Raw genomic sequence first — 15,932 nt, 5'->3', positions numbered from 1 at the left:
TTATATAAGGCTTTGATGAAACCAATATGGAGTATTATGTATCCTTTTTGGCTCCCCTCCCCCCACCCATCTGAAGGACATTTTGGCTCTGGATAAGGTTCAAACAGAAACAAGAATGTTCTACAACCGAAGTGCACTGAGCTATGGAGATAGACTTTGTGCCTTGGATTTGCTGGAAATGCATCGACTTAGAGGGTATCTTATTAAGGGCTATGAAATTATTAAGGGTATCGATAACATACAAGTGGACAGATTGTTAGGTGATGGTTGGCGAGTTAGTTTGGATGTTTTGAAGTTTTATTTTTCCTCGACCTGAGCAACAGTATTCCAGAACCGGTAGTAAGGACTGACTCCTTCCAGTCCTTCAAGCAGGCATCAGACACATTATTGGAGAACTTTGAGATCACTGCAAAAGGAAGGCAACTTTTTGGTAATAAAAGACAAGGGTTGGGGCCTCCTGGGGCTTGCCTGATTGCTTTTGAAGGATCAGAGAAGAATTTTTGACAGCGATTTCTTGAATTGGCTATGGGTCTCTGGGGGGAGGGGGGGGATACAGGAACTGATCCAGTAAAAAATGGGTAAGTTCATAATCTTTTATTATCTTGCGTGCATAACCTAACAACCCGTTGTTTAAGCTTAGAAGCAGACAGCACATGATCTCCAGGTAAGTTTGGCAACATCATCTGAGAGAAGTGACATAATTCTTTCAGAAATGACTGGAGCAGACACTCTGGGAATGTGCTGAAATTTAATGAAGACATTAAATAGGATGGGTGACAATTAATAAACTTGCCTCAATACAAGACAAATACAAAATTTGGCTGTAGATTTCAGCCTGTCGATAAAAGTCATTAAAAAAAATGAAAGAAATGCAAATGGGATTTTCCTCTGTGCCTTAGAATATCCTGCAAATAACAACCTGCCCTACATATTCCTCAGGAATTAAATATAGCCTGTTCATTTTCAATTACACTGTAGGCCTAAAAATATCGATATATATGCTCCAACGATCGGGAGAATATTGTTAAAAACTATCAGTGATATAAGGAGAAACTGTTTCCAGTAGCAGAAAGGTCAGTAACCAGAGTTCACAGATTTAAGGTGATTGGCAAAGGAACCAGAGGCAACATGCAGAAACATTCTTTTATGCAGCGAGTTATGATGATCTGGAATCCTATTATGAAATAGGGTTTTAAAAATCAGCAAGATCCCATCTCAGGACAACCTGAACCTATGAACCTTCATGGTCTGAATGGGCAATTAATATTGGGCTGGGCATTTACCACTCAGCTATTGGCATAGCTTCTCTTCAGGATATTGTAAACTTGGATTGTGTGTCTCCCTCGGTTTTTCCCATTGAGAAATAACTACTCACCCAGCAACACAAAAGACGTTTACAAGACTGTGTTTATTTTCTAAAGTTTACACATACACATCACTGAAAAATATTTTCACCTTGCAGATACCTTCGGACAGGAATCTCTCCGTGCCCAGCCTAAGCACAACCATACAGTAACTGTACAGTTTGTTTTCTGTAGCTGAATGGACCATTTGATGTCATTGGATGGGGCCATTTCAGTAAAATAAAATTCCTACAATTTTTGGGAGATTTTTCCTTCCGTGGTCTCTTTTTCAGAAAAAATAAGTATTTTTGGAGTCATTAAGTTTTATTGTTTCAAACCTATCAAAATACTGGAAAAAAAAGTGTTTTGGCAGACATGCATGACATATCTGTAGATTTCTAGGGTCTGATTTTACTTAAAATATGTTTCCAGAAGTGGGAGGTGTGGTAATGTTGAGGTTTAGTGCACTCAAAGTGTAAGCGGTTAGCTAGGGAAAAAGTTGGGCCTATTAAGGACCCAAAGGGAAAACTCCATGTAGTGGCAGAGGACTTGGCTAAAGTATTAAATGAGTACTTTGCATGTCTTCACAAAGGAGGCAGACGATGTGAAGGTTACACTAAAAGAGGAGCGGGAAGTTATGGACAGGATAGCAATAGATATTAGCATTACTGAAAGTTGGCAAGTCACCTGGTCCAGATGGAATGAATCCTAGGTTACTGAAAGAAGGTAGAAACAGCAGAGACATTGGTCAAAATCTTTCAATCCTCATTGGATACAGGAGTAGGGCCAGAGGACTGGAGGGTTGCTAATGTTATACCACTATTCAAGAAAGGGGAGAGGGATAAACCAGGAAACTACAGGCCAATCAACCTAAAATCAGTGGTGGGGAAATTATTGGAAACCATTATCAGGGACAAAATAAACTTTCATTTGGAAAGGCATGAGTTAATCAAGGAGAGCCAGCATGGATTTGTTAAAGGCAAATCTTGATTGAATTCTTTGATGAGGGAACAGAATATATATATTTTTTATTCATTGATGGGATCTGGGCGTCGCTGGCTAGGCCTGCATTTAGTGCCCATCCCTAATTGCCCTTGAGAAGACGGTGGTGAGCCACCTTCTTGAACCGCTGCAGTCCATATGGTGTAGGTACACCCACAATGCTGTTAGGAAGGGAGTTCCAGGATTTTGGCCCAGCGACAGTGAAAACGGCAATACAGGTCCAAGTCAGGATGGTGTGTGGCTTGGAGGGGGAACTTGTAGGTGGTGATGTTCCCATGCGTCTGCTGCCCTTGTCCTTCTAAGTGGTAGAGGTCGCGGGTTTGGAAGGTGCTGTTGAAGGAGCTTTGGCGAGTTGCTGCAGTGCATCTTGTAGATGGTACACACTGCAGCCACAGTGTGCCGGTGGTGGAGGGAGTGAATGTTGACGGTGGTGGATAGAGTGCCAATCAAGCGGGCTGCTTTATCCTGAATGGTGTCGAGCTTCTTGAGTGTTGTTGGACCTGCACTCATCCAGGCAAGTGGAGAGTATTCCATCACACTCCTGACTTGTGCCTTGTAGATGGTGGAAAGGCTTTGGGGAGTCAGGAGGTGAGACACTCGCCGCAGAATTCCCAGCCTCTGGCCTGCTCTTGTAGCCACAGTATTTATATGGCTGGTCCAGTTCAGTTTCTGATCAATGGTAACCCCCAGGATGTTGATAGTGGGGGATTCAGCGATGGTAATGCCATTGAATGTCAAGGGGAGGTGGTTAGAGTCTCGCTTGTTGGAGATGGTCATTGCCTGGCACTTGTGTGGTGCGAATGTTACTTGCCACTTGTCAGCCCAAGTCTGAATGTTGTCCAGGTCTTGCTGCATATGGACACGGACTGCGTCAGTATCTGACGAGTCTCGAATGGTGCTGAACAGTGTGCAATCATCAGCGAACATCCCCACTTCTGACCTTATGATGGAGGGAAGGTCATTGATGAAACAGCTGAAGATGGTTGGGCCTAGGACACTGCCCTGAGGAACTCCTGCAGTGATGTCATGTTATTGAGATGAATGACCTCCAACAACCACAGCCAACTTCCTTTGTGCTAGGTATGATTCCAACCAATGGAGAGTTTTCCCCTTGATTCCCATTGACTTCAGTTTTGCTAGGGCTCCTTGATGCCACACTCGATCAAATGCTGCCTTGATGTCAGGGGCAGTCACTCTCACCTCATCTCTTGAGTTCAGCTCTTTTATCCATGTTTGGGCCAAGGCTGTAATGAGGTCAGGAGCTGAGTGGCCCTGTCGGAACCCAAACTGGGCGTCAGTTAGCAGGTTATTGCTGAGTAAGTGCCGCTTGATAGAGCGAGTTGAGAAGGCGGTTAAAAAAGCATATGGGTTACTTGGGTTTATAAATAGAATAGAATATAAAAGCAGAGATCGTGCTAGAACTTTATAAATCACTGGTTAGGCCTCAGCTGGTGTATTGTGGACAATTCTGGGCACCGCACTTCAGGAAAGATGTAAAGGCCTTAAAAAGGCACAGAAGAGGTTTAATAGGATGTTACCAGAATGAGGGACTTCAGTTATGAGGAAAGGTTGGAAAAGTTAGGACTGTTTTCCTTGGAACAAAAAAGGTTAAGAGATGACCTAATAGAGGTTTTCAAGATGAGAGATTTTGATAAGAGTGCAGAGAGAAAAATTATTCCTTTTGGCGAGTGGGAATAACTAGAGGTCATAGATTCAAAGTCATTAGCAGAATATCTAGACGGGAGATGAGAATTTTTTTTTCCTCACTCAGAGTTATCGGGATCTGGAACGCGCCACCTGAAAAGGTGGTGGAAGCTGATTACATAAATAATTTCAAAAGGAAGTTGGACAGGTACTTGAGGATGAGGAAGTTACAAGGTAATGACAAAAAGCGGGGCTGTGGGACTAAGCACGACTGGTCTTTCAAAGAGCCAGCACAGCACAGCGGGCCGAATGGCCTCCTTCTGTGCTGTAAGTTTCTATGATTCTATGTTCAGTGTCTCAAAGCAGGGACTTCTAATCTGAGCTGTGTTAGGCACGGAGTGGCCGAGAGAAGTGCTCTACTCAGCCGAAGACATCATGGAAGAGAAGTCCCCTTCTGTTCCATGCATGCATGGATGGATGGTGAATAGACAGTTAAAGGAGCCTCGTCAAAGGATCACTGCTAGGGTATCTGCTCCAGCCTCCCTCGTGTGCTTGTCTATAGAAGAGGCTAATCCCTTACACATGGGGCACATTCAATGAATCATTACAGAAACACCACCTTTTAAATATTCACTATTAAATATTTTCTTCAGTCTGCTCATTCAGGCAAATGGGAAGGAAAAAAATTTAATTGTTCTCAATGTTATCATTAGGATTTCAGCAATATGCAACAGTGAGTGTGTGAAATACTCATACTGTGCAGTACAATTAGAGATTCTGGCTTTCTAAACTTGGGTTGTTCCAAGGGAGAGCATTTTGAGTTCCATAAAACTAGACAAAGACAGGAGTGGTTCCTGGTCTGGTGAAGAGTTAGGTTTATCACACAGGAAGCATACTATGCAAAATTAAAATGTGCTGCCTTAAGTCCAATTTTTCCTATTGCATACTGGTACCAGTATCTGAAGTACATCTGCAAACAACACTTCTTTATGAAGATTCTACAAAGACTAACTAACTTTTCCTTTATTTCCCCTGTCCTTTCCTGCATATCTCAACAGTATTCCCTGAAAACAGAAAGAAAATTACATTTTGAGACTTGGGAGGTGTTTTGGGACCTATTCATACCTTGGGCTGTTGCACGGAAACAGAATGTTTAAAACAATCGTCCTGAATTGCCTTGGGGCCACCTGGGGTGGAAGTCCAGCAGCCCAATCATACCCAGGCAGAAAATAGGGCAGGACCTGGTCTTGCCAGGTCTCTGTCCAAAGATCTAGCAGCGGAAGCTCCGCCCACCCTTGGCCATGAAAAAGGCAGATCCGATGAGATGGCATCATTTGCTGGATTTCTGGCAGCTCTTAGCTCCGAACATACTGGTCCCTGTTCAGATACTGGTGTCCCATACTATGGAGCAACAAAGTGGGGCCCACAGGAGTGTTCCAGGCTTGGGCCATGGCCTGGAAAACATCAGAAAATTACAGGCTGCTAAATTTCAACTACAAGGGGCCGATCTCACACTTGACAGAATTTTTAAAGCGGTCCCACAGGTTTTGCTCTCAAATGCCACATTTTGTTCCCTTGTAAGCGGGTGCCCAAAAAGCGCCAATACTGGTGCAGACACCTGCTTAACTTGCTCAAATTGCCTCACCCCACAAATTCCAGTGGGTCAGTACCTCCTTCAAGTGGCACATTGCAATTCCCGTTCCATCACACTTATGGCAGTGGAGGGGAGATTGTGGATATTCAGGGCCAGTGTCTCATTCAGGTGCTGATCTTGTGTGTAATGAGGGGAGCGGAGGGAGAAAGAAGGGAAGGTGACAAGATCACATGTACTGTGGCTGTGCTGGTGATATAACAGATTGGAGAAGTTTTTAAAGCTTTTCCTGCATCTCGTACATTTGAATGGAGTCCCTCCTGTATGGATATTCTGATGGCTCAATAAACTGTGCGCATTTTTTGTGCGCATGTTTGAAGCCCTTCCCGCACCCAGCACGTTTGTATGGCCGCTCTTCTGTGTGCACAGGCCGGTGCTGGATGAGATTGGATGAGTTCTTGAAACCCTTTCCACAGCCAATGCAACGATAAGGGCTGTCACCTGTGTTGACGTCCTGGTGTGCCACCAGTGTGCTGGAGCCCTTGAACCCTTTGTCGCAAACAGAACACAAGTAAGGTCTCTCCCCACTGTGTGTGTGCTGATGCTTCACCAAGGACGAGTGCTGGTTGAACTCCTGCCTGCACAAGGGACACTGATGCGGCTTTTTGCCAGTGTGCGTACGCTTGTGGGTCATTAGGCTGTGAGACAGACGGAACATCTTGCTGCAGAAGGTACATTTATACGGCAGCTCTGCCGTGTCGATCCGCTTGTGTTTCACCAAACCAGAATCCTGCTTGAACTGCTTCCCACATTCGAATGGTTTCTCTCTGGTGTGCGCGCGGCGGTGAGTCACCACGTGGCGTGATAGCTGGAACCCCTTCCCACACGTGCCACACTTATCGGGCCTCTTGTCAGCGTGAGTCCGCTGGTGCATCACCAGTGTGGATGACTGGCTGAACTCTTTCCCGCACGTTAGGCATTGAAATGGCTTCTCTCCTGTGTGTGTGCGCTGGTGCGACACGAGATGGTGAGAATAGGTAAACTCTTTGTCACACATGTCGCACTTGAATGGCTTCTCACCACTGTGAATGCGTCTGTGCCGGGACAGATTGGACGAGTCATTGAAACTCTTTTCACAGTCGGGGCATTTGAAGGGCTTCACTCCTGTGTGTGTGATCTCGTGTTTACGGAGGCTGGACGGGTGGTTGAAGTCCTTCTCGCAGACCCGGCATTTGAAGGGCTTCTCCCCTGTGTGGACCAGCAGATGCAGTTTGAGGTGCGAGTATTTGTTAAAGCTCTTGCCGCACTCAGAGCAAATGAAGAGCTTCAGTCTCTCTCGGGAACGCTGCCGACGTTCCGGCCCTTTGGAAATGTTCAAATTGATCCCCTTTTGGCACATCTCAGTTGACTCAAGAACAGAGTCTGATTGCCGCGTGTTTTCCATGGGCACCGTTAGAATCTCCTGAAACAAGTAGATCACAATTATTGCCTTTCACAAGTTACAGTAGTGCCTAATTATTGCCGGTCACGGGTTACAGCGTAGACTGATTGACGCCTGTTAAGAGTGATGCCCAATTACTGTCACAAGTTACAGGGGAACTGTCCGTCTCACCAATTGCTTTCTTCGGTCAACCTTTACACTCCTCCTCCCCATCAGAACACTGACTCCCCATTATTCTGGTGTACTGTTCTTTCGGCACCAGCCACCCTCCGGTAGCTTGCCCAACCAAGTCTCCATTCTTCATAAGTGCTTTGATAATGGGTGTCAGAAGGCTATTCAATCACAGAAGAAATCACAGCCATGCTCAATTAGGAATTAGGACATGCGAAGCCCAGTCAACCCTGCCAGGTCCCTTCACTAACATCTGGGGTCTGATGCCAAAGTTGGGAGAGCTGTCCCACAGACTCGTCAAGCAACAGTCTGACAGTCATACCCACAGAATCATACCAATCAGCCAATGTCCCAGACTCCTCCATCACCATCCCTGGGTATGTCTTGTCCCATCAGCAGGAGATCCCCACCAGAGGTGGGGTCACAGTGGTATAGTCGGGTGGGAGTGGCCCTGGGAATCTTCAACATCGACTCCATAAAGTCTCGTGGCTTCAGATCAAATACGGGCATGAAAACTTCCTGCTGGTTACATAGAAACATAGAAGATAGGAGCAGGAGTCGGCCATTCGGCCCCTCGAGCCTGCTCCACCATTCAATGAGATCATGGCTGATCATCCAAATTCAGTACCCTGTCCCTGCCTTCTCCCCATATCCCTTGATCCCTTTAGCCTTAAGAAATATATCGAACTCCTTCTTGAATATATTTAATGAATTGGCCTCAACTGCCTTCTGTGGTAGAGAATTCCACAGGTTCACCACTCTCTAGGTGAAGAAATTCCTCCTCATCTCTGTCCTAAATGCCCTACCCCTTATCCTTAGACTGTGACCACCTGGTTCTGGACTCCCTGACCATCGGGAACATCCTTCCTGCATCTAGTCTGTCCAGTCCTGTCAGAATTTTATAAGTTTCAATGAGATCCCCTCTCATTCTTCTAAACTCCAGCAAGTATAAGCCCAATCGACCCAATCTCTCCTCATACGTCATTCCTGCCATCCCAGGTATCAGTCTGGTGAATCTTCGCTGCACTCCCTCCATGGCAAGAACATCCTTCCTCAGATAAGGCGAACAAAACTGCACACAATACTCAAGGTGTGGTCTCACCAAGGCCCTGTACAACTGCAGCAAGACATCCTTGTTCCTGTACTCAAACCCTCTCGCTATGAAGGCCAGCATACCATTTGCCTTCTTAACCACCTGCTGCACCTGCATGCTTACCTTCAGCGACTGGTGCACAAGGACACCCAGGTCTCGACGCACTTCTCCTTCTCCCAATCTATTGCCATTCAGATAATAATCTGCCTTCCAGTTTTTGCCACCAAAGTGGATAACCTCACATTTATCCACATTATACTGCATCTGCCATGCTTCTGCCTAATCACCCAAATCATACTGGAGTTTCTCGGCATCCTCGTCACAGCACACATGCCCACCCAGGTTTGTGTCGTCTGCAAACTTGGAGATATTACATCTAGTTCCCTCGTCTAGATCATTTATATATATTGTGAACACACAATTGATGTATCAGTACTCCTCCATGTTGAACACCACTTGGAGAAAGCACTGAGGGAAGCAAGGGCACAGACTGTACTCTGGTTTGGAGACTTCAATGTCCATCACCAAGAGTGGCTCGGTGGTATAACCACTGACTAAGCTGGCAGAATCCTGAAGGACGTAGCTGCCGGACTGGACCTGCAGCAAGTGGTGGAAGAACAAACACAATGGAATAACCTACTTGACCTCGTCTTCACCAATCTATCTGTAGCAGATGCGCCTATCCATGACTGTATCGGTAGGCATGACCACCACAGTCCTTGTGGAGACCAAGCCCAGTCTTCACACTGAGAACACCCTCCATCATATTGCATGGCACTAGCACGTGCTAAGTGGGATAGATTAATAGATCTAGCAGCTCAAAACTGGGCACCCATGTGATGCTGTGGGCCTTCAACAACGGCAGAGTTGTATTCTATCACAATCTGTGAACTCATGGTCTGACAGATCCTTACTCCTCCAAACCAATGACAAACCCTGGTTCAAGGAGACGTGTAGAAGAGCATGCTGGGAGCAGGACCAGCTGTACCTGAAAATGAGGTACCAACTTGGTGAAGCTACAACAGGACAACATGCAGGCTCAACAATAGAAGCAGCTGCTACAGAGATAGCTAAGCAACCCCACACCAATGGATCAGGAGCAAAGCTCTGCAGTCTTGCCACATCCAGTTGTGAATGGTGGTGGATAATTAAGCAACTAACGAGAGGAGGAGACCAACATTCCCTATAAGCTGCGCAGCCCTCTGCCAGTCACAGACAGCCCGGGACCGGCTTTTGCAATGTTAAAGGTTGCGCAGGCGTGAAAACTGAATGGGCGTGCACCCAAAAAAAATTACGAGGAACATTGAAGGAGACTCCATGAACATTCCCATCCTCTCTCTGATCAATTCATATTTTTCCAAGTGCTCAGTCACTCTGTCCCTAATAACAGATTCTAGTAACTTCCTCACAACAGACGTTAGACAAATAGGCACGGTGGCATAGTGGTTAACACTGTTGCCTCACAGTGCCAGGGACCCGGGTTCAAATCCAGCCTCGGGCGACTGTCTGTGTGGAGTTTGCACATTCTCCCTGTGTCTGCGTGGGTTTGCTCCGGTTTCCTCCCACAGTCCAAAGATGTGCGGGTTAGGTTGATTTGGCTATGATAAATTGACCCTTAGTGTTAGGGGATTAAATATGTGGGGTTACGGGGATAGGGTGGGATATGTGTCGGTGCAGGCTCGATGGGCCGAAATGGCCTCTATCTGCACTGTGGGGATTCTGTGTAATTTCCTGGTTTCTCTCTCCCACCCTTCTTAAATAACAAGAACATAAGCAATAGGAGCAGGCCATACGGCCCCTCGAACTTGCTCCGCCAGTCAATAAGATCATGGCTGATCATCGACCTCAACTCCACTTTCGCGCCCGATCTCCCTATCCCTTGATTCCCATAGAGTCCAAAAATCTATCGATCTCAGCCTTGAATATACTCAAAGACTCAGCATTGACAGCACTCTGGGGCAGAGAATTCCAAAGAATCACAACCCTGAGTGAAGAAATTCCTCCTCATCTCAGTCTTAAATGGCGACCCCTTATCCTGAGACTATGCCCCCTAGTTCTAGACACTCCAGCCTAGAACTATAATGGAGTGACATTGGCAATTTTCCAATCCAAGGGGACAATTCCTGAATCAAGAGAGTTTTATAAGATCATGACTATAGCAGACCAGCCATATCAACAATATAGCTACAAGAACCTTGGGTATTCTGTGACGAGTGGCTTACCTCCTGATTCTTCAGAGCCTCTCCACCATCTATAATGCTCGTCAAGAATGTGGGTGGGTGCTGCTGCAACAAAACTCATTTTGTTTGATGTCAGTCTGTCTGATTGGCACCCCAACACTGATCTGTATAACCACCACTGGAGCTGCAGTAGGTACTATCTACAGGATGCACTGTAACAACTCTCCAAACTTACTTCAACAGTAACTTCCAGCCCCATGACCGCTACCGCCAAGGAGGTCAAAAACAGCAGGAACATGGGAACACAATCACCTCCAAGTTCCTCTCCAAATCACACACCATCCAGAGTTCGACATAAATTGCTGTTCCTTCATCATCGCTGGGTCAATATCCTGGAATTTCCTACCTAACACCATCATGGGAGCACCATCGTCGCAAAGACTTCAGCAGTTCAAGAAAGTTCACTACCACCTTCTCAGGGCAACTAGGGATAAGAACATAAACAGGAGTCGGCCATTCGGCCCCTCGAGCCTGCTCCGCCATTCAATAAGATCATGACTGATCTGGTCTTGGCCTCAACTCCACTTCCCTGCCCGCTCCCCATAACCCTCGACTCCCTTATCATTCAAAAATCTGTCTATCTCCACCTTAAATATATTCAATGACTCCGCCTCTACAGCTCTCTGGGGTAGAGAATTCCAAAGATTCATGACCCTCTGAGAAGAAATTCCTCCTCATCTCCGTTTTAAATGGGCGACCCCTTATTCTGAAACTATGCCCCCTAGTTCTAGATTCCCCCACGAGGGGAAACATCCTCTCTGCATCTACCTTGTCGAGCCCCCTCAGAATCTTATATGTTTCAATAAGATCACCTCTCATTCTTCTAAACTCCAATGAGTATAGGCCCAACCTGATCAACCTTTCTTCATCAGACAACCCCTTCATCTCAGGAATCAACCTCGTGAACCTTCTCTGAACTGCCTCCAATGCAAGTACATCCCTCCTTAAATAAGGAGACCAAAACTGTACGCAGTACTCCAGGTGTGGTCTCACCAATACCCTGTACAGTTGCAGCAGGACTTCCCTACTTTTATACTCCATCCCCCTTGCAATAAAGGCCAATATTCCATTTGCCTTCCTAATTACTTGCTGTACCTGCATGCTAACTTTTTGTGTTTCATGTACAAGGACCCCCAGGTCCCATTGTACTGCAGCATTTTGTAATCTCTCCATTTAAATAATAATTTGCTTTTTTATTTTTCTTACCAAAGTGGATAACCTCACATTTTCCCACATTATACTCAATCTGCCAAATTTTTGCCCACTCACTTAACCTATCTATATCCCTTTGCAGATTCTGTGTCTCCTCTTCACAACTTGCTTTCCCACCTATCTTTGCATCAGCAGCAAATTTGGCTACATTACACTCGGTCCCTTCCTCCAAGTCATTAATATAGGTTGTAATTAGTTGAGGCCCCAGAAGTGATCCCTGTGGCACTCCACTGGTTACAGTTTGCTAACCGGAAAATGAGCCATTTATCCCGACTCCCTGTTTTCTGTTAGTTAGCCAATCCTCTATTCTTGCTAATATATTACCCCCAACCCAATGAGCTCTTATCTTTTGCAGTAACCTTTTATGTGGCACCTTATCGAATGCCTTTTGGAAATCTAAATACACTACATCTACTGGTTCCCTTTATCCACCCTGCTCGTTACATCCTCAAATTACTCCAGCAAATTTGTGAAACATGATTTCCCTTTCATAAAACCATGCTGATTCTGCTTGACTGTATTATGATTTTCTAAATGCCCTGCTACTACATCCTTAATAATGGGCTCCAGCATTTTCCCAATGACAGATGTTAGGCTAACTTAAATAGGGGCGTTACATTTGCGGTTTTCCAATCCGCTGGGACCCCTCCAGAATTTAAGGAATTTTGGTAGATTGCAACCAATGCATCCACTATCCATGCAGCCACTTCTTTTAAGACCCTAGGATGCAGTCCTGGGCAATAAAATGCAGCCTTGCCAACAGCACCCACATCCCAAGAGTGAATTAATAAAACACTTGCAGCCATTCTGTGCAACATCCCAGGAACAGCAGTGTGAGGAATGTCCAGCCAATCTGTTTTTTGGCTGGGTGCTGGTTGGGACAGAAACATTTACCTGACTACCAGGAGAGCTCTCCTGTGAACAGGCCTTTAACATGCCCTGAACCGTCAGACTGGGCCTCAGTTTAACGGCCCATCCGAAAGTCAGCGCCTCTGCTGATGCTGCACTCCCCCAGTACTGCACTGAGGCGTCCGCCTAAGCGACGTGTTCAAGTCTAGCAACGTTACCCGCTGGGCTGAGCCGAAACGACTAATTTAATGCGAATACAATTCGATTTAATTTTTAACCAAAGCGGTTAAAATGGCGGAACCAGCCTCATTGGGGGGTGGAGATAGGGGGCACGCTCCTTCCCCGCTAGAAATTAAAACGATCTTATAACGGCCCACCCTAATTTAAACCTTTTCCCCTCCCCTCACAGGCTGGTACCTCGGCCTTACTTACCTGGGCGCGGCTTTAGGAGTGAAGATGCTCGGGCGACGCCTCTCTCCGACTCCCGTCTCTGCGCAACCGCAGCTCGCAGGCGATTGGTTGCGCGCGCAGGCGGCTGCTTGGCTGGGTGCACGCGCAGGCAACTGGCTGGCTGGGTGCGCGCGCAGGGCAACTGGCTGGCTGGGTGCCGCTCCGGAAATCGGTGTCTTTCAGGAGCACGGAGCACTCTGGGTAAAACAAGCCGCCATTTCTTCAATAATAAAAACCAGAAAAATGCTGCAAGCACTCGGCAGGTCAGGCAGCATCCGTGGAGGGAAAAAGAGTGTTAACGTTTCAAATCGGCGACCTTTCGTCACTGCTCCCGCCATCTCTTCACTTCTGTTGAAGGAAAATAGTTCAAGCAAATTGTCCACGTCTTTCGGTTGAGACGTTGACCCGAGGCCCCGTCAGCTCCCGCAGGTGGACGTAAAAGAGCCTATGGCACTATTTTGAAGAAGAGCAGGGGAGTTATCCCCGTGTCCTGGCCAATATTTATCCTTCAAACAACATAACAAAAAAACATTATCAGATCATTATCACAGTGCTGTGTGTGGGAGCTTGCTGTGCGCAAATTGGCTGCTGCGTTTCCAAACGTTGTAAAGCGCTTTGGGACGTCTGGTGGTCGTGAAAAGTGCTATATAAATGCAAGTTGTCCTTTTAGTTATATTTTTTAAAATTGTGATCATTAACTTCGCCAAATTAACTGTAAATAAATTAGTATTTTAGAATAAACCAAAGCTTTATCTTTTTATCAATAAAAGTTTTAAAACTTTTAATCAATATCACAAATTTATTTTATTGCATTTTTGAAATGACTGTTAATGGACTCATAATTACCCAGCATTCCGAGCATGCAGAAGCTTTTCTGTTCCAGTCTTAGAAAGAAACCATTGCACACATGCAGGACTGAATTGAGTGGTCATGGAGGAAAAGTAATAATGCCTGGTAGATGAAGACAACACAGGGTTGACAACTCCGGTTCTACCTATTCCTGGAAGTTTCATCAGATAACATAAGGACGGAGTTACTCCGAAACAAATTCACCAGGAGTGACACAAAAAATATCCATGTTGATAGTGTGCCGGACAGTGCTGGGTGTTCATTTTGGCACGCAAGGGATTCAATGCAGTTGCATGAGAAAAGTGAAGATTCCCAGTGATTGGTCTCCCAGGTCAGTTGCCAGCATTGTCCAGGAGATTATTCTTTCATTCCTGGAGTGTTGATCACGTGCCATTAGAATCGAAGAATGATTACAGCACAGAAGAAAGCCATTCGGTCCATCGAGCCCATGCCGGCTCTCTGCAAGAGCTCATCAGCTAGTCCCATTCCCCCACCCTTTTCCTGTAGCCCTGCAATTTTTTTTCCTTCAGATACTTATCCAGCTCCCTCTTGAAAGTGATTGAATCTGCCTTCACCACCCTTTCAGGCAGTACAGTCCAGATCTTAACCATTCACTGCATAAAAAAGTTTTTTCTTATGTCGCTTTTGGTTCTTTTGCCAAGCCCCTTAAATCTGTGTCCTATGGTTCTCAACCCTTCTGCCAATTGGAACAGTTTCTCTATCTACTCTGTCCAGACCCCTCATGATTTTGAACACCTCTATCAAATCTCCACTCAATCTTCTCTACTCCAAGGAGAACAACCCCAGCTTCTCCAGTCTATCAACGTAACTGAAGTCCCTCATTCCTGGAATAATTCTTGTAAATCTTTTCTGCACCCTCTCTAAGGCGTTCACATTCTTCCTAAAGTGTGGTGCTCAGAATTGGTCACAGTACTCCAGTTGGGGCCGAACCAGTGTTTTATACAGGTTCATCATAATTTAAGAACATAAGAAATAGGAGCAGGAGTAGGCCAATCGGCCCCTCGAGCCTGCTCCGCCATTCAATAAGATCATGGCTGATCTGATCCTAACCGCCAATCTACTATCACAGAACCATCTCCTGAATCTAACAGAATTAGACACACGAAATAGGAGCAGGATCAGTCTACATGGCCCCTGGGCCCGCTCCGCTACCCACAGGGCCATGACCGATCCGAACCTAAACTCACGTCCAAATTCCTGCCCACTCCCCGTAACCCTTAATTCCCTTTACTTCTAGGAAACTGTCTAATTCTGTTTTAAATTTATGTAATGATGTAGCTTCTACAGCTTTTTGGGGCAGCATATTCCATGGACCTACCACCCTCTGAGTGAAGTAGTTCCTCCTCATCTCAGTTTTGAAAGAGCAGCCCCTTATTCTAAGACTATGCCCCCTAGTTCTAGTTTCACCCATCATCGGGAACATCCTCCCCGCATCCACCCGATCCAACCCCTTCACAATCTTATATGTTTCAATAAGATCGCCTCTCATTCTTCTGAACTCCAATGAGTAGAGTCCCAATCTACTCAACCTCTCCTCATATGTCCATCCCCTCATCCCCAGGATTAACCGAGTGAACCTCCTTTGTACTGACTCGAGAGCAAGTATGTCCTTTCTTAAGTATGGACACCAAAACTGTACGCAGTATTCCAGGTGCGGTCTCACCAATACCTTGTACAACTGAAGCAATACCTCCCTATTTTTATATTCTATCCCCCTAGCAATGAAAGCCAACATTCCATTGGCCTTCTTAATCACTTGCTGCACCTGCATACTAACCTTTTGAGTTTCGTGCACCAGGACCCCCAGATCCCTTTGTACTTCAGTACTTTCCAGTTTCTTGCCATTAAGATAATAACTTGCTCTACGATTTTTCCTGCCAAAGTGCATAACCTCACACTTTCCAGTATTGTATTGTATTCCATCTGCCAAATCTCTGCCCACTTACTTAGCCTGTCTATGTCCCCTTGCAGGTTTTTTATGTCCTCCTCACTCACTACTTTCCCTCCCATCTTAGTATCATCTGCA

The 15,932-nt window shown here is 45.8% G+C and overlaps 1 protein-coding gene across 1 annotated transcript; it reads right to left on the bottom strand.

The window, feature by feature from the left end:
* Nucleotides 1–1,389: 1,389 nt before the first annotated feature.
* Nucleotides 1,390–13,122, bottom strand: LOC147123591 (uncharacterized). Its single transcript, XM_085975071.1, has 2 exons — nt 13,019–13,122; nt 1,390–7,042 (listed from the first exon to the last, which is right to left on the bottom strand). Exon 2 carries the CDS (start codon nt 7,022–7,024, stop codon nt 5,858–5,860), a length of 1,167 nt encoding a protein of 388 aa, XP_085831197.1. The 5' UTR covers nt 7,025–7,042; nt 13,019–13,122; the 3' UTR covers nt 1,390–5,857.
* Between the last annotated feature and the right edge of the window lie 2,810 nt (nt 13,123–15,932).

Source organism: Somniosus microcephalus, chromosome 2 (genome assembly GCF_052327205.1).
Source record: "Somniosus microcephalus isolate GS21.2 chromosome 2, FLI_Smic_1.0, whole genome shotgun sequence".
Lineage (NCBI taxonomy): Eukaryota > Metazoa > Chordata > Chondrichthyes > Squaliformes > Somniosidae > Somniosus > Somniosus microcephalus.
This window is presented reverse-complemented; position numbering and strand designations above follow the sequence as displayed.